The 23,179-nt window shown below is 35.2% G+C and overlaps 1 protein-coding gene across 1 annotated transcript in view; it reads right to left on the bottom strand.

Annotated features, from left to right (window-relative positions):
• LOC149535953 (uncharacterized) overlaps nucleotides 1-23,179 on the bottom strand; it is a 216,343-nt gene that overhangs the window by 90,427 nt on the left and 102,737 nt on the right. The window contains exon 3 of the mRNA XM_089804722.1: nucleotides 22,821-23,011. Within this exon, the coding sequence (XP_089660848.1) occupies nucleotides 22,821-23,011 (191 nt within the window). The remainder of the gene's footprint in view (nucleotides 1-22,820; nucleotides 23,012-23,179) is intronic.

The following is a 23,179-nucleotide window of genomic DNA, read 5'->3' as shown; positions in this document are numbered from 1 at the left end:
AACACTGCCAGACCGTCGGCTACAAACTAAAAAATACTGCCGGAACTATCCAGTCGGCTAACACATTTCAGCACAATCAAGCAAAATATCAAATATCCACCAATAAAAATGCTTGGTTCATTGACAGTGGAGCATCTCAAAATATAACAAGATTCAAAGAACAACTGGATAGCCTAGATAAAAACTTATATGAAGTGACCATTGGAGATAACTCCACCTATCTTATGAAAGGAATTCAGACCTGTACAATTCAACTAAAATCTGAAGTTTCTCTCCAACTAACAAGGGTACTATTCGTACCTGGCATAAAGAGAAATCTATTCTCCATCCCATCCCTTGAAGACAAAGGATATCAGATCCCCTTTTTGGATGGAAAAGTTCTAGCATCGCCTAAGAACTCAAATATAAAGAAGGCTTACACCATAGGGACTCAAAATGGATGTCTATACAAACTGTGCACTATTCAATCTCAAGTAGTCCATGATGTCTCCACTACAAATGAAATATGGAATAGAAGCTTAGGACATCTCTATTATCATGCTTTACCCTCTACAAAGAAACTTGTTAAAAGATTACCTAAATCAAATCAAGATCGTAAAGGAAGTTGGAAAGGGTGTGCTCTAAGGTAATGACACAAAGGGGACTTTTTAGAGTGGTGAGAGTAAATCAAATAATGTCCTTGAACTTATTCATACTGATTTATGTGGACCAATGTCAACAAACTCCTTGGGGGGGTTTTGTACTATGTTATCTTTGTTGATGACTATTCAAAGAAAACCTGGATTTATTTCTTGAAACTTCAATAATCCAATGAAGTCCTATCAAGATTTAGAGAAATCAAAGACTGAATCTAAATGTTGCCTTTACCGACAATGATGTACTCTTCTTCACCACCAAAAATACGAGAATATGAATAAGGTTGGTAGTCAATGAACCAATCTCTGTGATGGGTGCAATGACAAGAGGCACCTGAATCAATATACCTAGTAGACGACTTCACATGATCTGTAGGTCTTTTAGCCATCAAGGCGTAAAAGGCAGATTTTGTCCACTTAGTGTGCTCCGCACTGTTCCTGTTGGGTTGCGAACCTAATTGCTTAGATTGGGCAGCTAAGCATTTCTGACATTCAACCTTCATGTGACCAAACTTGTGGCCATAGTTGCATTGAATGTTCTTCTGGTAGCCTTCTGAATCTAGAGCAGAGGATTTCTACTGAGAAGAATACTAAGACTTTCCTTTATCCTTCTGAAAGGATTTAGCAACAAAGGCTTGCTCTGAGAAGGTGGAGTTGGAACCGCTACTGAACTGTTGTTTCCACCGACCTTGCTAAAGCAAGAGTGTGCAGAGATCTGTGAATTTCAGATCAACACCAAAAGAGTGTTCTTCAAGAAGAAATCTCTTGTTTTGTCAGAAGTCTCATGAAGATTTTTAAGATGTGCCCATATCTCGACAGCTGTCTTGTCGGATGGAATCTGAGAGAGTTGATCATCAACTATGCATAATTTGAGAAGCATCACCACCTCTCAATTATTTGGATCCCATACCAGGGGCAATCAAACGTTGTGTAACACCCAGAACAATCTGATTAGTATTCTAATATTCAAAAATTGATATTATCCGCTACTTCCAAGTGCCATAATTCTGATCATTGAATTTTGAATTGCTCTGGAGAAAAGTATTAGTCAAAGATGCCATAACACGTTTTTCAATTAAAAACCATGAAAATCTGTGAAGGCACCTACTTCGAGGCAAAAAATGGAAGACCCAAAAAATTTGAAGGGGAACCCAAAAAAATCGCGACACCCAGAAAAAACAAACCCAGCCAAGATCTTGAAAAACCCATAAAGAATCTATAAAAAAAATGATCCGGTATAGTAAATTAGGGTTTTGAACAAATACAGCCCTGCTGTAAAAAACGAAACAACAAGAAATGGTGGAAACGTAGAGAATAAATAGATGGAAGTTGTAGAAAAATGGCCGTAAGAAGCAAATATCACAGAAAATAATTTTGAAATATATTGCTCTGATAATTTCAAACAAGAAATTATTAATATTATCCAAAAAAAATTGAAGAATTGGCTCTAATACCATATTAAGAAGTAATTGGTAAAATATTTGCTTGTTATTAACAGAGACCGAAAGATCAATATATACAAAAGAATAAAACGATGTTTCTTAGGAAACGATCATAAAATAATAGAAACATAATATTCTAGCTAAAAGAAAGTTAAAGAAAGCTAACAAATAACTATAGACTAACTAATATTAGAAGCATTCTAAAATTTGCAATAGATTACAAATAGATAACCATTAACTAATAATAGAAGCTTATCTATTATCGTAATAATTCCTATTGATTTATGCGGACCAAGGTCAGCAAACTCCTTGGGGGTGTTTTGTACTATGTCATTTTTGTTGATGACTATTCAAGGAAAAACTGGATTTATTTCTTGAAACTTAAATAATCTAATGAAGTCCTATCAAGATTTAAAGAAATCAAAGCCGTAGTTGAAAACATGTCAGGAAAAGAATCAAAAGCCTAAGATCAGATAATGGTGGAGAATACATCTCTGAAAGCTTTAAATAATTGCGTAGTACAATAGGGACTAAGAATCGCCAAAAACAATTGCCATCCCGGAAACCCGTCCCGCCGTCTCCTGCCGTCCCCATATCGGAAACTCAAGGGAACATAGGTTTCAAGGGCGCACCAAATAACCCCACAAGCAATTTTTTGAGCCATATTGCTTCTCGTGCTCCCATAAAGTTTGTGATTACTCAACTTCTGTAGAGCTTTATGCAAATGAGGAGTGTTTTCTTATGATCCATGAGATCTTTGTCAATCCTTAACTGAAGCAACATCCTGATGTGCTTTTTCGATCAATTACACTTCCAACCCAATTTAAATCAAAGAATCCATGTAGATCTAGATGTAGATTTTTGTATTTAAGACCATATCCAATTGTATCTTGAAGATATCTAAATATATGTTTTACAGCAACAAGATGCATCCCCTTTGGCTCACACATAAACTGGCTAAGTGTATTCATTGCATAAAATATATCCGGTCTTGTGTTGACAAAATACATCAAGGATCCAATTATATATCTATAGAGAGTGAGATCTACAAATTTTGAGTTTGTTGTTGATTTCTTGAATTTGTGCAAATTAATTTCCATGGGTCTAGACAAAGGTCTAAATTCCAGCATTCCAAACCTCTTCAAAATGTCAATAGTATAATTCCCTTGATTCAGAGTGATGCCATCTGATTGTTGCCAGACTTCTAATCCAAGAAAGTAAAGTAAAATGCCCAAGTCCTTCACGTCAAATTCTAAAGCTAGATCCCTATTACATTGAGAGATTAGGTGATCTTCTCCTATGATTAGCAGGTCATCAACATATAAAATAAGTACTAACATATCACCATTAATTACCTTAAAATAGAGGTTTGGATCAGCTTAATTCTTGGAAAACCCTAGTCCTACAAGATATTGATCCATCCTTTCATACCAAGCTTTGGGGGCCTGTTTAAGTCCATATAAAGCCTTCTTTAATCTGCATACATGTGATTCAGCATTATATATGAAAAAACCTTTTGGTTGCTCTAAAATTCTAAATAGACTTCCTCTTCAATCATATCATTCAGGAATGCAGTCTTCACATCCATTTAATGAGACTTCCATCCTTTAGATGTTGTAATAGCAATTATTTCTCTGATTGAAGTGTATCAAGCAACAGTAGTAAAAGTCTCTTCACAATCAATACCATCTTTCTAAGAGAAACCTATGGCAACAAACTGGGCTTTATGTTTCTCAATACTGTGGTTTGCAGCATGCTTGATCTTGAAGAGCCATTTTGATGAAACATTAGATTTCCCTTTTGGTCTTGGTACTATGTCCTACACATCATTTTTTGTAATGGACTGATACTCTTTTGACAACATCTTTCCATACTTGATGTTTGAGAGTTTCTTCTACACAAGTTGGTTCTGATTTTATGATTTCACTCATCAATGCAACATAACTACAGAATCTATGGGGTCTCTTACTTTCTCTTCAGCTACCTGAACCATCTTTTTGGCCCAAAGTAGTCTCTTTTTGTTCTTGTTGGGTTCATCTCATAAGGCAATCCGGTTTTCATTTATAATCTCTTTGGAGACTTCCTTTGAACCTCAAGAACATGATCCTCTTACATATCTTTCGGAGGATCTTGAACTTCTATCTCATGAGAGTTCTTGTACCTCCTGAAAGCAATGTCTTCCTCATAGATGACATCTCTACTAAGTTCAATCAATTTTTGTCCATGTATATATACCCTTTCGTCTTTAGATGTTTCAGTATAGCCCACCAAAAAAAAAATTTCCTGAGGGTTCTAACATAGACCTCTTTTCTTTAGGCATATGAATATAGACAGGACACCTAGAGATTCTTAGATGACTTATATCAAGTTTGAAGTTGGTGAATGCTTCTTCAGGGGTTTTGTTGTCTAGGAGTGAATGGGTACATCTATTTTGGATGTAGACAATCGTCCTCGAAGCCATCCCAAAATGAAGTTTCTATGTTTTGGTCATACAACATAGCTCTAGAAGGTTCTACAATGGTCCTATTCTTTCTTTCAGCTACTCCATTTTGTTGTGGATTATAACGTACAATAAACTCCCTCTTAACCCCGACATTTACACAAAACTCTTTAAAAATGTCTGAAGTGTATTCCCTCCCATTATCTGTTCTTAATGTTTTGATTTTCTTCCCAAACATTTACACAAAACACTTTACATTTAAGAAAGTATATCCAAGCTTTCCTAGAGAAATCATCTACAATCTAATATAAGAATCCTCCTATGGAGGTTATAGATATGGGTCCACATAAATCAAAATGAACTAGTTCTAGAACATTTTTAGTTTTACTAATACTATTATGAAAAGTTCCCTTTGTACTATTTTGTACAACACAACCTTTGCATGCTCCTTCATGAGTTTGATTTAGTTTTGGCAACCTAGTCACCATTTTCTCTATTGAAGATAGGGCGTGAAAATGAAGATGCCCTAGTCTTCTATGTCAAGACTTATTTGAGATAGAAGTCACATGAATTAGGGCTTGATTTGAATTAGAACAAAGTTTGTAAAGACATCCATGTCTTATTCCTATAGTATGTGCTTTCTTGATAGTGGAATTCTTTGGCCATGTAGAGCTTTTTCATAGATAAAGTTTATTCTACACCCTTTGTCTTCAAGGGCAGAAACTGAGACTAGATTTCTTTTTATCCAGGACACAAATAATACTCCAATGAGTTGAAGTGATATGGCTGAATTCAAATTTATGGTGCATGCTCTAATCCTTTTTACGGGGTAGTTAGTATCATCCCCAATAGTTACTTCCTTGTCAGAATTTTTCACCAGAGTACCCAGATGTCTTTGAATCCTGTATTATGGTGTGAGGATTCACTATCAATCACCTAGGTGTTGAGTTTATTCGAAACTTCACTTGATAAGGCTAAATAGAAGACAAGTTTCTCAAAATCATTTTCTATGTTAGCTTTTCCAACTTCAGCAAAGGAGGCTTGTTTTTCTATCTGGACACATTATGGCATAGTATCTGTATTGATCAAATCTGAAACATTGTTTTTCAGACATATCTTTCCTCTTCTTAAAAGGGCCTTTTCCATAGGTATTTCTTTTTTTTGAAATTCTTCTTTCCTTTCTTATGAGTGTTACCATTTAATACACAACTATATTCATTTATAATATTTTGGTTGTGCCCTCTGGTGATAAGTCCAGATTCTTCTTGTAAGAAATGCATTTTTAACCGATCAAATTTAGGGAGTTTTGATCATGCACTTATTCCTTGAACAAATGATTCCCTTGATGTTGGGAGTCCACCTAGAGCCATCAATGTTAACCCCTTTTTGTCAATTTGATGACCAATTATCAAAAGTTGATCTCTTAACTTAGTGATCCTCATAAAGCATGTTGTAAAGGTTTCTCCCTTATTCATCTTCACATGGAGTTGTCTTTTCAATGTGAGAGCTCTGTCGGTGTTGTTTATTTCGTATGCATTTTCAAGAGATTTGAACATGTTGTATGCAAAATCACATTTTGATATAATTCGAACTATATGATTCCTAATTGCATCCACAACTATTTTCATAGCCTTTTCATTGTTCTTGATCCATTGAGTTTTCTCAGAATTACTCTCTAGTTCAGATGTTTTTCCTTTCACAAATGAATCTTGTTTATTTTCTTTCAATATTAGCATAACTTTAAACTTCCAAGATACGAAATTTGATGTTCCTTCACAATGATCCTTGGATCTGATTACACTGGTCATTATGAAGAATGGAATGTGATTACTCTTTTATGAGGAAATCATATTCTAGGTAATCTGCACTCCCAAATCTAATCGGATCTTCTTTTGCAAGGCTTTGATACCATGCTAAAGTTGATTAAATCTATTACAGATTAGAATATAGATGTCTTTTCAATTTTCTTGTGTCTTGAACAATATCCTTACTGACAAATAATTTTTTGCAGCCTATAATCAGAATGAAGATGCAATTATATTTCACAAGTATCGTAATGACTCTGAAACGCTAACGTTGAATTCTGATTATTATGTTTGCAAATCTGAATATGAACAGTAGAGAGAGATTGGACTCTAAGAGGCTTTGCACTATTTGATTTCTGTACATTGCCTCTTAGTCCGACCAGACTATATATATATATAGTGGAGGCATGTCTCTTTACCATTGGTTCCGTTTTGCTACCTTAATGTAACCGATAGTTAATGGCAATATAAAAGCACATAACAACTGCAGATTATATGAGGTTGATACCATAATAGACAGCAATATAAACAGGTCCACATCAGATTCGGATCTGATATACAATCAATACTATTTTCTTATTATCAATATAATATCAATACTTGATAAGTGGCAATCATAATGGTAAGTAATACTGATCAATATGCAGATCGATAATTCGGATTATACTTAGAATAATATAAATGATAATCAGATCATTATGGATGATAATTTGTTTTACAAATATGATCAATATAATGATATATGATTAAGCATTTTAATATGTATGTATGTATGTATGTATATATATATATACACACAATGTATAATATATATTGATATATATACATGCATATAATTATACATCATTCTATTGATAATTTCATCCATATTTATCTGACCAAAGCTATCATTTCAACACCTTTGCCTAGTTGCTTGTTACACTTTAGTCAGGAGAGTAACTTTTATTGTCGCATCAAAAGGGTGGAAAATTCACTAGATGGATGTGAAGACCACATTTCTCAATGGCATCATAGAAGAGGAAGTATACTTAGAATAACCAGAAAGATTGATTGTTCAAGATGGTGCTTCTCATGTTTGCAAATTGAAGAAGGCACTATATGGTCTCAAATAGGCCCCTTGAGCCTATTATGAGAGAATAAACAACTACCTCTCCAAACTAGGATTCTCCAAAAATGATGTAGATCCTAATCTCTACTTAAAGGTAGTAAACGATGATTTACTAATCATAGGAGAAGATCATCTTATCACCAAGTGCAAACAAGACCTTGCTTCCGAATTTGAAATTGAGAATTTGGGTATTCTACACTATATTCTTGGCTTAGAAGTATGGTAGAAAGATATTTGTATTATCTTAAATCAAGGTAAATATACTATTGATATTTTAACCAGATTCGGAATGATGGACAGAAAGCCTATGTCTACACCCGTAGAGACAAATCTACATAAGCTAAAAGAAGCAGCCTCGGAATCAGAATTTGTTGATCCTACTCTCTACCAACATATAATCGGATCCTTGATGTACTTAGTGAACACAAGACCAGACATTTTGTATGCAACACACACACTCAACCAGTGCATGTGTAAACCCAGAAAATTACATCTTGTTGCAGCAAAACATATTTTGAGAAAGTTGCATGGGACTATTGGATATGGATTAAAATATGACAATGTAGATCTAAATCTACATGCATATTCAAACTCAGATTGGGTTGGAAGTATTGTTGATCGAAAAAGTACCTTTGGATGTTGTTCTAGCCTGGGATCAACCATGATCTCCTGCTTTAGCAAAAACCAATCCTTAGTTGCACAAAGCTCTACCGAAGCTACATACTTCACAGCATCCATGGGAGCCCAAGAAGTCATATGGTTGAGAAAACTATTGGTGGGGTTGTTTAGACAAACCATAGATTCCACAACTATATACCGTGATAACCAAAGTTGTATTAAAGTTTCTGTAAACCCTGTATTTCATGATAGGTCCAAACACATTGAGATTCCCTACCATTATATAAGAGAAACGGTGGAGAGAAATGTTATATAGCTGAGATACATTAGCTAAGATGAGCAAACTATTGATATTCTAACCAAGCCTCTCTCTAACACAAAAGTGGATTACTTTAGAGGTAAGCTTGGTATGATAAAAAAGTAAATTTTATTTGAGGTTGACACTTAATAAATCTATTGTACTAATATCAAAAGATATATATATATATCAGGTGAGTTATTACATGATCTTGTAGAAACATTGTGAAAGGCGACAATCTTTCATTAATCTCTACTTGTGGTTAAGATTATAAAGTGAAGACTTTAACAATAGCTTCACCTCCTGTCGTGATGAATATCATATGGTTGATATCTGTGCATATATCATGATAGTCCATATCTCTTACAAAATATTAACTGAGCATGTGCTACCACAACACATTATATTACTGAGATATGTCATGTTATGAGATGTAGCATCTATGGATATGCCATGAAAAGATATCTTCTATGATAGACATCAAGAAACTTGGTGCCAATGCACATACCGTAAGAGGTAAGGTGCATATCATATGGTTGATATTCATGTTCTTACCATACTCCTGATAATAACATGAAGTGACATCAATTATGATGGATGTCATGTTGTTGCCCTTAAATATCATGTTGAGATGATATTCTTCTCTTACAGTACATGAGTATAAGATTAAAACTGTCCTTCCTAGCTAAGAGGGGGTGTTAATGATTTATAGCTCCGGTCAGATAAAGTCCAATTGATAATATCAAATCTTAAATGGCCTAATGCCCTTCCACACTTGATGACCATCTATTCTCTGTACTATTGCTATAAGTATTATTAATATAATTATTGTTTATTAGATTGATATATGTGTGTGTGTGTGTATCATATGTCACTGTTATTATTCATCCAATAAACATTAATTATACAAAATAATACCATTGCTAATGATAACAATTGAATTCCTTTAATACAAAGTATCGATCTGAGAAATCGATATGCGATCAATTGTTTTGAGTCGATACCATAAATCATGCATATATCTGTATGTGTGTGTGTTAGTGGCATCACAGCCGATTAAATAACCATTATCAGGCTGTTATATGTATCGATAGTTGTAAGTTAATAGGGGCATGTCTCATGTAGAGACATGTCTCTATGTTAGACATGCCTCTACATACATACATACATACATATATAAATATATACAACCATTAAAATATACTTACAGATGGTTTGTCTTATCCTCTAGTACAATTCTACAAAAGAGTTATCATATCAAAATGAAAGGAGAGCAAACAAGAGTTAATCCAGAAACTTCATAGTGAAAGAAGAAATTATTAGAATTCCTCTACCATTATATCTGATTCAAATTTAACAATAATGAGAAGCATTCCCACTGTGTACATGAATAGATTAGTAGTAGGAATATGACTGAACAATTTGACTTTGTGTTCTTTGGTCATGATCAGAGTTTATGGTTAAATGCCGCTTATGGTGGACAGTAAATTCTCAGATCTCTGGACAGCAAAGGACATTTGAAGAGCTATGTTGAGATGACTCAAATGAAGTACTGCAATTTGAAGGGGTAATGGAGAAGACAGTTGATTGGTAAGTGTAAAGAGCCCTGCTGGCTCCAACTGGCTATGCTAAAAGATATGATAATATTTTGGAAGTTTTGTGTGTTCTTTGCTCTTTTTGTGTTTTTGAGAGTATATTTTTTTAATTAATATTTCCAATAGATATGCAATAGTGAAAAACAATATTGAAAAGTAATACCAAATTGACTATGCCAAGACCACTAATTAATTCATAATACAATGTTGCAATTTATTTCTTTTCTATGCTCAGAAAATTATAAATCAGAACCTGGAATCACTGTCGACTTGCACAGTCATGATCGATGCCTTCAAAAAAATGTCAAACGTCCTCTTGTAGATTCACATGCGGCTATAAGAACCAAGCCACAGCTAGGAACAAACTCAGCCCAATGCATGAGTTTCTCAGCAGCAATAATCGCCCAAATGGCAGTGATAAAAAGTTAAAAACACCAATCTTCAGCACTAATAATCATCTTCCCAGACATGGTTATAACAGTAAAGAAGGCTGATATAATTCACCACTAAAACCCTCAATATGGATGCCAAGAATTCACTATACAACAACATTGAATTGGAATGTCAAATCAGCTTCAAAACACAGATTCAATTCTTTTACAACAACAACAATTGATGCACAATTCAAGAGGAATCAATCCTCAAGAAATTCAGGAAACTCAACTCCTCACCAAGAAATACATCAAGAGCAATAGACAAGAATGAATTTCCTTCTCACAAAGCATTGCTTTTATAATATTAAAAGATAACTTGTTCAAGACACTTTCATTTAAAAGCCTCTTTGCTTTATACTTAGGCACATAATTGAATAATACAATTTATTAATTCCCTTTGACTCCAAAAATGACTTTTTCAGCCATATTATAATATCTTGACACACAAGGTCATTGTTTCTTGTGCCCAAGATTTAAAACTCTTCAACTTGATTCCAATAAGCTATGACACTAAGATGACCAATATACGATACCAGCAAAAATTGTAAACTCGACATATTTAGTTAAATAATAATTATAATTTCACCCGTCTTGCAAAAATGATTAAAGAAACATCACTATCAAAAACTGAAAACACAAGTGATCCTAATGAAGAAAGATGATGAATAAACCTAATAAGGTGGCTTACTTAAAATAGGCGCTCCCTCCAAGATTCTTGGAACCCAAACCAGAAGCCAAAAATAGGAACTGAGAGCATCGATCAACTCCTCTAACCCAACTAAGCTCATCGGAACCAACTATTAACTTACTATAAACAGTAAGTCCATCAAAACGAAGCCAACACTCACAATAGGCCACTAGAGAGCCTAATAACTCCACAACAAGGTCCTCTAAACAACAGTATCAACCTACAAGGACCTAATAATAGACCGGATCCATCAAATCTGCCACAACTCAAAAATGGGAAAATTACAATCCACCCTCCCTAAGATTGCTTGTCCCCAACCAATCCCCAAGCAAAAACAAACATCACAATCCACCAGGATCCCAAGGGTAAATCTGTGGAGTATCTTGGTTGTGCACAACCGACTCTTGTAGCACGAGCACACAAATAACTAACATTAATAATAAAATCATCTGGAAACTAACTGTAGGCACTGATGGAGTAGACAACTCATCAACACAACCCAACTGAAGCACAAAAGTTGTCAACACCTGAATCCCAATATAACTGACACTAACATCCAATTGCTACAGAGATAGTAAAAACCATATGTACCTGTGACAAAACTACGATCTCCATCCTCTATTGAGTTGTCCTAGGTGTGTCAATACTACAAGAGATCTAACTTGCAATTGTAGATCAAAAGCAAAAAATGAGCACTCCCCATAGTGTAATGGAGGTAAAAAGGTCCAATCTCTATAAGAGGCTCATCGAGATCAACCCAAGATTCAAGAGATGTCTCAGTCTCTAAATCTAAACAATTGGTCAAGCAAGATTTTGTGTAACCCTCTAAGAAAATCCATCCACAAAATCCCTATGGGGAAGCATTGTAGAAAAGGTCTCTGCAATCTTTTCCACCAATTGTCAAAAACCACGAGACCCTGAATGAGAGTGCCCTTAGAAGCTTTGTATGGTCCCACAATTCCAAACTCTCAAGTAGATACTCCATAAATGACTCTTTGCAATAGAAATTACATGAGGAAGCATCAACCTACTCCATTGCAACCCACAGTTGATCCGTTTGAAATTTTGGCACTACCAATTGTCCAATGCTACCAATTGTATGAGATGAAGTAGTAGATTTGTTTCCAGCAGAAGGAAACAAATCCCCATGAGAGCTCGTCTCCAAATCAAATGCTACCCTGCCAAAGTCTTGTGAAAAAAGGTAGTGTCAAAAATGGCACACATCCCTCTGAAGAATCCACCACTATCACATCAAGACTGTCTATAACCTGCTCTGCACCACCTATCAATGTGCTAACTACTGGGGGACCTAGTACAACAAGAAGCTCTCTACAGTCCCCCATTGATTCAATCATCTCTTTTGTAACTACTACACTCCTATCTAGGATGGTTATAACTACATCATCATTACATCCATCCATATCCGTGGGAGTCAACTCACCACCAAACACTGCTATATGTAGTTAAACTGGATCTGGAGCTTGTGTCAACTGTACACACTCCAACTCCATGATATCCTCTTCTTTCCCTAACAATATCTCATAACAAATGCTATCCCACTTAGGTAATCATTGTCATCTACCAACTGTAAATAATTATGCTTCAAGATCCTAACAGCTTCTCGAAGCGAATGAATCTCTACTAGGGAAAAGCAACTACCATCGTGCTCATCTGACATAGAAGACTCCCAACTAGATACAACTAACATCTATCACATAGTCATAATGGTGACGAGATGAAAAGATATCACTATCACTCACCTTCAGCTGTTTGGTCACATGATGTGCCTAAATACCCTGGCCCCTACGTAAGCTTTCTAACTCACTAAATGCACTGTGATAGGAGGTTTATCTAAATTGTTGACCACAAGACCACTAACATCATGTCTGCTACCATCCTCGCGCACATCAAATACCAAGGTACTACTACTGGGTACCTATACCAACACCTCCTTTGAAGAAGTGGAAGCCCTTGCTATATCAAACTCCTGGCATGTATCTGCTTCTTCCTCAACAGTAAGTCCCTATAAGTCACGATCCTAGGACCTATCATTATCTAGTAACTCCCCTGAGTCATGACCAAGTATCTAATATGAAATACCAAACTCGTTATAACATGTAACATCCTCATACAAATCATGAGAGGTGCCCATAGCACTTGTATCCACATCGCCTAATTGAAACCTCACTATTGTCGCCTAATGCTACATACATGACTCAAGGACATCCTATGAACCAACAATACTAGGGCATAAACCCACATCACTTGACTCCTCTGTAACACTCAAAATCATGAGTGGCATAACTGGATAGCTCCATGCCCTCATGTGACCCACCTTAGAAGACTGTTGTCTCTTGCACTGAGTCAACACTATGACATCTACCATAAAAATTAGAACTATCAGTGCTCATATCCTCCATGCAATCTTCAAAAACAATGCTCTCATCAAGAAATTCTAAACAAACAACGGCAATGACTACATGATCAACACTCGCACTATCTACATCATCATCAACACTCACACTATCTGCAACATCATCAACATGCTCACATAAGGGACTAGTGTCCTGACAATCAGACCCTGCATCACCCATATTCCTACTGCTACCAACTAATGTAAGATTTCCATTAAAGGTAGTTAGCATGTTCTCAGCATCCTCCAAAGCACTAACTCTGGAATTCTCAAACTTTTGAAACTCAAGGTTGTTGTCCACTAATGAAATAGACACATCCATATGTCGTTGCATAGAATCTCCAACATCACATCTCCGATTAGGACTAGAAGCTACCCCACTAAGCATAGGACCATGATCACAAGTTGCTGACAACTCATGGTAAAGACTTATGGATGTCTCACCTGTGAAAAACTCCAAATTCTCTTCCTGCATTCTTGGTGGAGAAGTCCTTTAAAGTATTGAAACCATATATCCAGCTTCCCTGTCAACTGTTGCCAAATCTTAAAGTCTTGCTTCCATCTTTTTCTAACTTTGTTTACGTCTTTCCATGCTCTCCATTAGGGCATTAGTTTGCTTCCTGAGATATTCCTTTCTGTTCAAATGATTCCCATAATTACTACATTTTATGTATCTGTCCATAGCTAAAATAAGAGCAAGAGCGTTGGTCACTCAAACTAAAACAGCTGATCCAAAATAATAAATGTTTTTCTACCCCACGGGATGGTAGGAAACCACTTTCATACCACTGTAAAAAACCCCAACTAATTCTAACTTGAATTCTAATGGTTTGACATTTTGCCCAAACACTTATCATACAACTCTGATACCACTATAAAGAGCCTTCATTGCTCCAACTAACTATGCTGAAAGATATGATAACGTTTTGGAAGTTTTGTGTGTTCTTTGCTTTTTTTGTGGTTTTTAGAGTATATGTTTTTAATTAATTTTTTTCTAATAGATATGCAATGCTGAAAAACAATATTGAAAAGTAATATCAAATTGACTATGCAAAGACCACTAATTAATTCATATTCCAACACTACAATTTATTTCTTTTCTATGCTCAAAAAATTACATATCACAACTTGGTATCACTGTACACTTGCAACACTGAAGACGCTGCCTTGGGGAAAAATGCCAACTGCCTTCCTTTAGATTCATACACGGCTGCAAGAATTGTGCCACAGCTAGGAACAGACTCACTCCGGCATGTGAATTTCTTAGCAGCAATAATTGCCAAAATGGAAGTGATAAAAACACCAAACTTCAGCACCAATAATCGCCTTGTCAGACACACTTATAGCAGTAAAGAAGGCTGAGATAATTCACCACTAAAACCCTCAATATAGACGTGAAGAATCAGATTGGAAAACTCCTGTATAATTCAGTGTACAGAACAACAAATTGGAATGCCCGATCAGCTTCAAAACACAAACTCAATTGCTTTACAACAGCAGCAATTGATGCACAATTCAAGAGGAATCAGTCCTCAAGGAATTCAGAAAATTCAAACCCTCACCAAGACATATATCAAAAGCAATAGACAAGAATGAATTTCCTTCTCATAAAGCATTTCTTTTATAATAAATAAAGATGACTTCTTTAAGACACCTTTCACTTAAAAGCCTCTTTGCTTTATACTTAGGCACATAATTGAATAATACAATTTATTAATTCCCATTGGCTCCAAAAATAACTTTTTCAATCATATTATGATATTTTGACACACAAGGTCATTGTTTGTTGTGCCCAAGATTTAAAACTTTTCAGCCCAATCCCAACAAGCTATGACACTATAACATACCCTTTTTTCGGGCTTTAACAACTAGCCATCAATGAAATACAGTTACTACTTCAATTTCATGAGAAGGTTGTTATGACAGTTATGTTCATACAAGAGAGATAAATGATTAAAATCAGTTTAACCAAAATATCATAGCTAACAATCGAAGGCATCATCAATGAATCTAAATTGAGGATTTAAGTTTTTCATACAATAAATTCTGAAACCGGAATATGCCTAGGCCAGCATCTGCAAAACCAAGGTTAGTCCACATATACCACTTAGGGCACAAATAGTTATACCATTGTATCGTAATGACCATTACCATTTAGGACATCAAACACCACTATATCATAATGACCAATACCATTTAGGGCATCAAATTCCACTATATCATCCCTTTTTTCTTCTATTGCTAACTGTGGCAATAACATATAGTTAAAAGATACGTTCATATTCATTATTCACATAAATGAAAGACAAAAATAACAACAATCTAGTAAGCCTATCTCAAGCATACAAATACATTTCATGTTCGCTTGGAAAATCAACTGATTTTAATACATTAAGAGGAACTGAATTCTGAAATTAATCAATCTAATATATCTTCAACTTGTAATTTCAAATTTAGGAAGGTAAAATACCAGTCACTAGTAGATAATTGAATGCATATCTTATGTATCTCTTATGCATGTCTTGGCATCTAGCGGAGAGGAGAAGCATTGTCAAGGGCTTTACCTCCCAACCGCGGACCCTTCAATATCCCCACACAATCTCAATTGAGAAAGGTCCTCCATACCCTGAAATTTAGCCTGGGATACCACTGACTAGTCACTAAGCCACCTAGTGCCAGAGTTACAAACCATCGCTCGACTTGACAACAAGATTCCTTACAAGGATATACATGAGCTATCATTTTGTTTGATTGAGATTTTAAACTGGTTATATTCTTTCCTTCATTGCAGGAATTCTTCCCACTCTTTCCTCCCTTAGCTCAACCATGATAGTCCTTAATACTTGGAGAAATATATACTAAATCTCAAGATTTCATGATCTCTTATTCCTTTGTCATATATCATACTTTATCAGCCTATGGCATCATAAGATAGAAAACCCTTAATTCTATTATGATATAATAATGGAGTGTAACCCATCTCAAAGACATATTGGTTGTGCCTCTATATGGATCTCTTGATCAAATCTTTTTTCTATCACAGTTCGGCAATACCAATTTGCTTAAACAATAATCATATGTTCATCTCAGTTTAAAAGAATCACATGCATTTTTTATTCTTGCAACAAGTATTAAAACAATGAGCATGTCTGATAAACGTGCTTAGGACATATGACTCTCAAAGTATTTGAATAAAAATTCAAGCCCAATAATCACGACAATTCACTTATGAACGTATGGCATAACACATTGAAAGACATAACATTTGATATTAAAGTCCAGGCCCGACACTCAAGATGTTTCACATACGATTAACCTAGCATGAAAAATGCAAAGAAAGAAACACATGACCAGATTTTGGAATCGGACTGAAATAGCAGAAGTCCCAATATAATTCCTCTTGATTGGGTCAATGGCACTCAGCTTGGCTTATGAGCTTTGGCTCTGGCAATTAGCTTCAGATATAACACTTAATGAAGTACATTTCAGAAAATATTGTAAACAATTCTCAATGCTTGGGAGTTGAAGATGGAATGAGGAAGCGATGGATATTGTATGAGAGAGAGAGAGAGAGAGAGAGAGAGAGAGAGAGAGAGAGAGAGTTCCGCAGGGATCATAGAACATATATAACTTGTAGCAGCCATGAAAGGAGTCTCCCACAGTTCAGCCAGAAACAAGATGGACATGGTGGAAAACATTGCAAGTTTGCCTCATTGTTGAAATTCAAAAATGAATAAATTTAAATAAACTATTAGCTCGATATAATGAGGTGGCAATAATAAGGTTGATCGAGCAATAATAATAAAACCATGCCCACGCAAAAGAGAAAGATCATAAAAGCAAGGTGCAAAAAGATATTTAAAACATATCTTGGTATAGGAATACCACTTACCATATATTCATGCTTGCCTAAGTCCTATGATATGTAGGTATATATATTTGCATACATACATATATATGTACCTAATGATTATTTCGCGCACAAACACACACGTGTGTGTATATGTATACATACATATGTTAGCTTGCACAGAGCGAGGAATTGATAAAGGTATTATTCTTACTTAAGTTACTTTTTAATGCTTCTTTTAATAATTGTTTAACCAATTAGCTCATGGTCATCCTTAGTTCTTCTTGCTTGTCTAGCTGTTTCATCCTTGGTCATAGTGGTTTAGGACTCCCACCTATTTGCTCAACGGTAGGTGGTGCTCCCTAGTGCCCAAGTCCTTTCTGGCAATGCTTCTCCCCTTCGATGTGCTCCAACAAGGCAGAAATTCTCCATGATAATATCATATTCCTAGATAAAACCATAATTACCATAAAAGTTATTATCCATAAACCATCATAACGGCTAACCACCATTTCATTTTCCATGAGTTCATGATGAATAACCAACTTTCCAAGATAACATCAAAATATCATCATAACAGTTAACTAGCATGCCAACTTCATATGAAATTATAACGATTAATCATCTTACCATTTCACATGATCGTAACAAATTTTACCTGTCAACTGACTTCACGTGGAACCTCAACGGCTATATGAACATTTTTAAATTGAGATGTAACAGACACTAAGGTGGCTAATATACAATACCACCAAAATCGATAACCTCAATATATTTAGTTGAATAATAATTACAATTCACCCATTTTGCAAAAATGACTAAAGAAGCATCAAAATCAAAATCTAACAACACATGAGTGATTGATGAAGAAAGATGATGAATGAACCTGATGAGGGTGACTTACTAAAATAGACACTCCCTCCAAGATTTTTGGAGCTCAAACTAGAAGCCAAAAATAAAAGCTGAGAGCATCACTCAACTCCTCTAACCCAACTGAGCTCATCGGAACCCACTTTTAACTTACTATAAATAGTAATCCCCTCAGAACGGAGCCAAAACTCACCACAGGCCACTAGAAAGCCTAATAACTCCACAACAAGGTCCTCTAAACACTAGTATAAGCCTACAAGGACTCAATAATAGACTGAATCCATAAAATATGCCACAACTCAAAAAATGGGGACATTACAGTAAGTTGTGGTTATTACATATAATGTTTGTTAATGACATTGTGAACATGATAGCGGTGATGACAAGGCCTAAGAGGCCTTGAGGCTTGACGTTGTAGCTTGAGTTAAAAGTATCCTTGAAAGTAGTTGTGATAAGTTGATGGTTGAATGTTTAAGATGCTTGGCATTTAAGATTACTATGATGAATTTGAGGATATTGGTTTCCTAATGTATGGATTTGATCGACTCTTGTGATAAGATGAGTTTGAATGTCTCTAATGTAGTGAGTTCATTTAATGAACAAGTTGAGATTTTTGAGAGTCAATCTTGTTAGATGCCTTAAACCCATAAAATTGAGAACCTAGAACGATGTTTCCATTAATGAGTACCCTCATAGTAGTATTGTTGTAAGATGCTCTACATCTCTAAATAAATAAAAAATGAAACCAGTCTAATAATAGGAAATGAAGAACATGACTATTCTATGAAAATGATTATAAAATATGGAATGAGAGAGTTTACAAGGAGGGCAAATAATACCAAGAGATTCAATACTCCTTCCTCTCAAGACCTGCAAACAAAAAAGAAAATAAATTTTTTGGGTTGTTTGGAGACTTGCCTCAATCAAATCCTTGATTTGATGTTTCGACCCTAACACCAACTAGATAGATAGATAATCTAGTGATAGATAATCGAAAGATGATTGATAAATAACAATAAAACAGACAACAAGAACACAATTAAGATAATATGATATTCTTAAACAAAGTTTAATGGAATAAGAGAAAGGGAACTCCCCTTTGAAGTAACAAAACCAAAGATCAATGGGATGAAAGTGATATGCTGACAAAGGTGGTGAAGCTACAGTATCTTGAGAGTTATCCAAGATGAGGAAGAAAGTTTCTAAAACCCAGAAACTCACAAGAAGAGATCCCAAAATGCCAAGAGAGAGCAAATAAAATGTCCATAAAGACCAAGTGAACTTTGGTGGGCGAGTTTTAAATAGGTTGGATGATTCTCAATGTTGGTAGGTGTCGGGAAGAATCATACACTACAAGGCAAGTAGTTGTAATGTCCCAATGACCACCTTCGCATCTACAAACTTGCAAGATGAATGCACTATATAGACATCTCTGCATTGCGCACATATCCTGAACCAAACAAGCTACATGGTGAAGAATTTGTATGGGAAAATGACAAAGTGATGTAGGCTTACATGAATTTTTTTTTTTTTTTGACTAAGTTAGGAGCATGATGTAATGAACAATTACATGGTGCAATTTTCAACCCTTCATTCTCCCCCCACTTTAGCAAGCATACTATAATTAAAGATGTGATAACATATAGAATACAATGAGAATCTTTTGTCCATGTGGAGTTGCCCCTAGGAAAATACCCTAAGTTATCACAAGATCACATCCAACATGCAAGATGCAAACAAGCATGCTAAGATAATAAAAGATAATGATAAGATAGTGATCCGTAATGGTACGAGCAAATTGTGTTATGTTATATACCCATATGATAGAGTGATTTTGACTGCGCTTATACAAGTAGCAAAGGCTAGATAGATGTTGGTAACATATATGCAGGTAGCAATGCTAGATAGTCATATAATAAAGCACAAGATATGTCAATAGGGAAAGCAAAGCTAGATGACCATATGATAGGGAAAAGCATAGTTGAACTACTTGCCAGAACAAAAACTCACCAAAGTTTGAAATATAAACTTGAGAAAAACTCAGCTAGTTCTCGCCAAAAAACTTGGGAACTTCAGAAATTGCTTAAATTTAATTAGAAATGCATTTTTTCGAAAATTCAATGAGTCAACAAATGAGAACAAAAAAGATAAAAGTTGAGTCTAGATATGTTTAAATACAAAGTGGGTACAAAATCACACTTTCATGAGGAATGCCAATGGATGGAAGCAAAACAGTAAATAGCTTTTTTTGTAATACTAAAAGTAAATACACCATTACAATTAAGTTTTCCTGTTCCCATCTCAAGTAAAAACTAAGGGGAAGGTAGAACTAGAGGGTCTAGTCCTAGAAGTACGCACAAGGCATGACTATGTCTCCTCACTCGTATTTCTGACTCAGATTGTGGCTCGTCCTCATCCTGGATGTAGCTCTACCTCTAGCTTAACTTGACACTGGCGATGACATCTCACTGAACTCATCCTACTCGATGTCAGCTGGTGTGAAACCAAATCCACCCCCCTCCTACATGGCCTGCCTCTCCAAATCATTGACATCAGGGATTTGTTGGTTTTATGGTAGGCTTTTTTATAGAATAAAATATCGTGGTTGTCTTTGAGGATTTTATGAAAATCATGGGTTTTTACCTTTTTAACACAAAATCTTTGCTTTTTGATCATTTTTCACAAATTTGTGGCTTCATCTTTAACAAAATGTTTAAAACAGAAATTTACAAACTCATGGTTTCTTGTGGATTGTTTTGGATAGGGCCTAGGGTTTGTCGCCCGAATGTTCCTTCAAATGAACTAGGGTTCTCGTGAGACATTTCTACAAAAGCTTGGGTGTTACTATTTTTCTATAGTGGAATGTTTTTGACAATTTTCTAGCAGAATTATGTGCGACTTCAGCATTACAATGAGAGTTTGATGATTTTTACACAAAATTATGGTGCTAATTTGTAGAAGCTTCTAATATTTTTTGGCAAAATCCCAAGTTTCAGAGATTTTTTTATTTTTATCAACAAAAAACAAAGTTTTTTGAAGCTGATCTCAGTTTCCATGTCTCTTGGATAATGGGAGTGAGGCTTGGTTACCCAACATCAAGTTCGAAGGCAATCAACTTGTTCTTGTTCTTGGTTATATGAAGAAGATTTGTAGAGAGTGGTTGGCTGAACAGAAATCCAAACAAGGAGGGTCTCAACAACAGGCTCATGTCACGGAATGTTCTTAAGAGAAGGAATCATGGCCAAATGACTTGCAAACTATGTCAACTCTTTTGTAGGGTAGCTAGTAATATGACCATTAAGAGAGGGAATAAAGGTACTATTGTAATATTTAGTTTAATGGTCATGTCATTTTTTTTACAGCTTTCCATTCTTTAACTAATTTAGCTAGTTTAATAACTCTATTTTGTCTTCAATTCTCTGTCATTTTCATTATGGAAAGACCTTGTATTTTTTTATTTAAGGATTACTCCTCCCCTTTGTTTAACATTAAATATCAATCATAATTAATCATAGAGAGGTCCAACTCTCCAGTGAGCTTCGAAGTGCTAAAATAAGCATAATTGAAGGAAATGAGTGTTCCATTGTTTACACTGATTTTTCAAGTGTCATCTATCTTCCTAGACACATTTGTAGGTGAATTTCAGTAATTCAATTGACGAAACTGACAGTGGTGCACACATACAACACCATAGTAAGATGTTTGTGTTTATCCCTTCAACAATCAGAGGTGACTTAACCTAGAAACAAACCATCATCACCTCAATGACATAACACTAATAGTTACAAATGATGGTCATAGCACCAAGCTTTAGATAGTTATCAAAAAGAAATTAAATTTACAGTCTTACAAGTAAGAATGCTCAGCAACTCATATTTGCAGCCAATATCTTATCAAAGATTCCTGAATCCACTAGTATGACCTCTCCTATCATTTTAGAGCATCCTACAAGCTTGAGATTGTGTTCTTCAAGTCCTTATGGAGATCCCTGCTGAAAATTTAAAATGTGATCCAACATAGGACTCGTCACAAGATAGGCATTGATCACAAATAAGTAAAGCGAGTCTTTTCCATGCAGTCACACTCACATCAATAATTTTCATGGTGTGTACTTACCTTACATGAGCATATTTGTCACAACTGCACCTGCTTTATCACCTAGTGTTCTAATGAATCAAGGGCAATGCCTTGTAATGAATGTTAAGTCAGTTTGATTTGCAACAGAATATGCAATCTTTCATTTACTCATTGTCTATTCATCCAAACCTTTCAATTATTTGAATAAAATGATGCCACCACAAAAGATATCACATAGCTAGAAAGGAATTGTTAGTTTGAGGAAACTATCTAATTCTAGTTGAGAGGAAAAATTCACGACTGCTGGATGTTTCTTTCAGGAGAACCATTAATAAAAATCAAATAGTTTTTTAGAGTTCATAATTTTCTTTTAGAAAACATGCAAAAAGATACTTCATTGCAACTACCAAAGTTTACATTTACTAATAAATGATTATTACTCTCTAGGGAATATTAGTGCACAAAAGTACCTCTACATAAAAATCATGCCTTCAAATTTCAATCAATATTACAATGTCCTTATTCACCTCTACAAGTTGTTACTTACTCATTTTGAGGAAGATTCCGTGTCCTTCCACCATATTTGATGCAGAGAAACAAGCATGATGGGCAACTTGGGTCTGAAGGACGCATTGCCTTTTCCTCTTCAAGTATTGTAACAGGGCAGAGAATGGAGTTTTGCCTATTGGGGTAGAATATCTTTCGCCGCACACCAGGTTGCTCATACAATACATGCTCCTAGAAACAAAAGGAACCAGGTTTTAACATGGTTCCTTCAAATAAAAACAAGGAATAAAACTTAAAAACACAACAATATTTTTTCTACCGAGAAAAGTAAGCACAAGGGATATTAAAAGTTAAAACAGATTGCTGGAACCAATAAATTCCTCTATTCAATTATGGATT

The sequence above is a fragment of the Cupressus sempervirens genome, chromosome 10 (assembly GCF_028749045.1).
Source record: "Cupressus sempervirens isolate cs-2001-9-10 chromosome 10, ASM2874904v1, whole genome shotgun sequence".
NCBI lineage: Eukaryota > Viridiplantae > Streptophyta > Pinopsida > Cupressales > Cupressaceae > Cupressus > Cupressus sempervirens.
The sequence above is the reverse complement of the archived record's forward strand: the minus strand, read 5'-3'. Positions and strand labels throughout refer to the sequence as shown.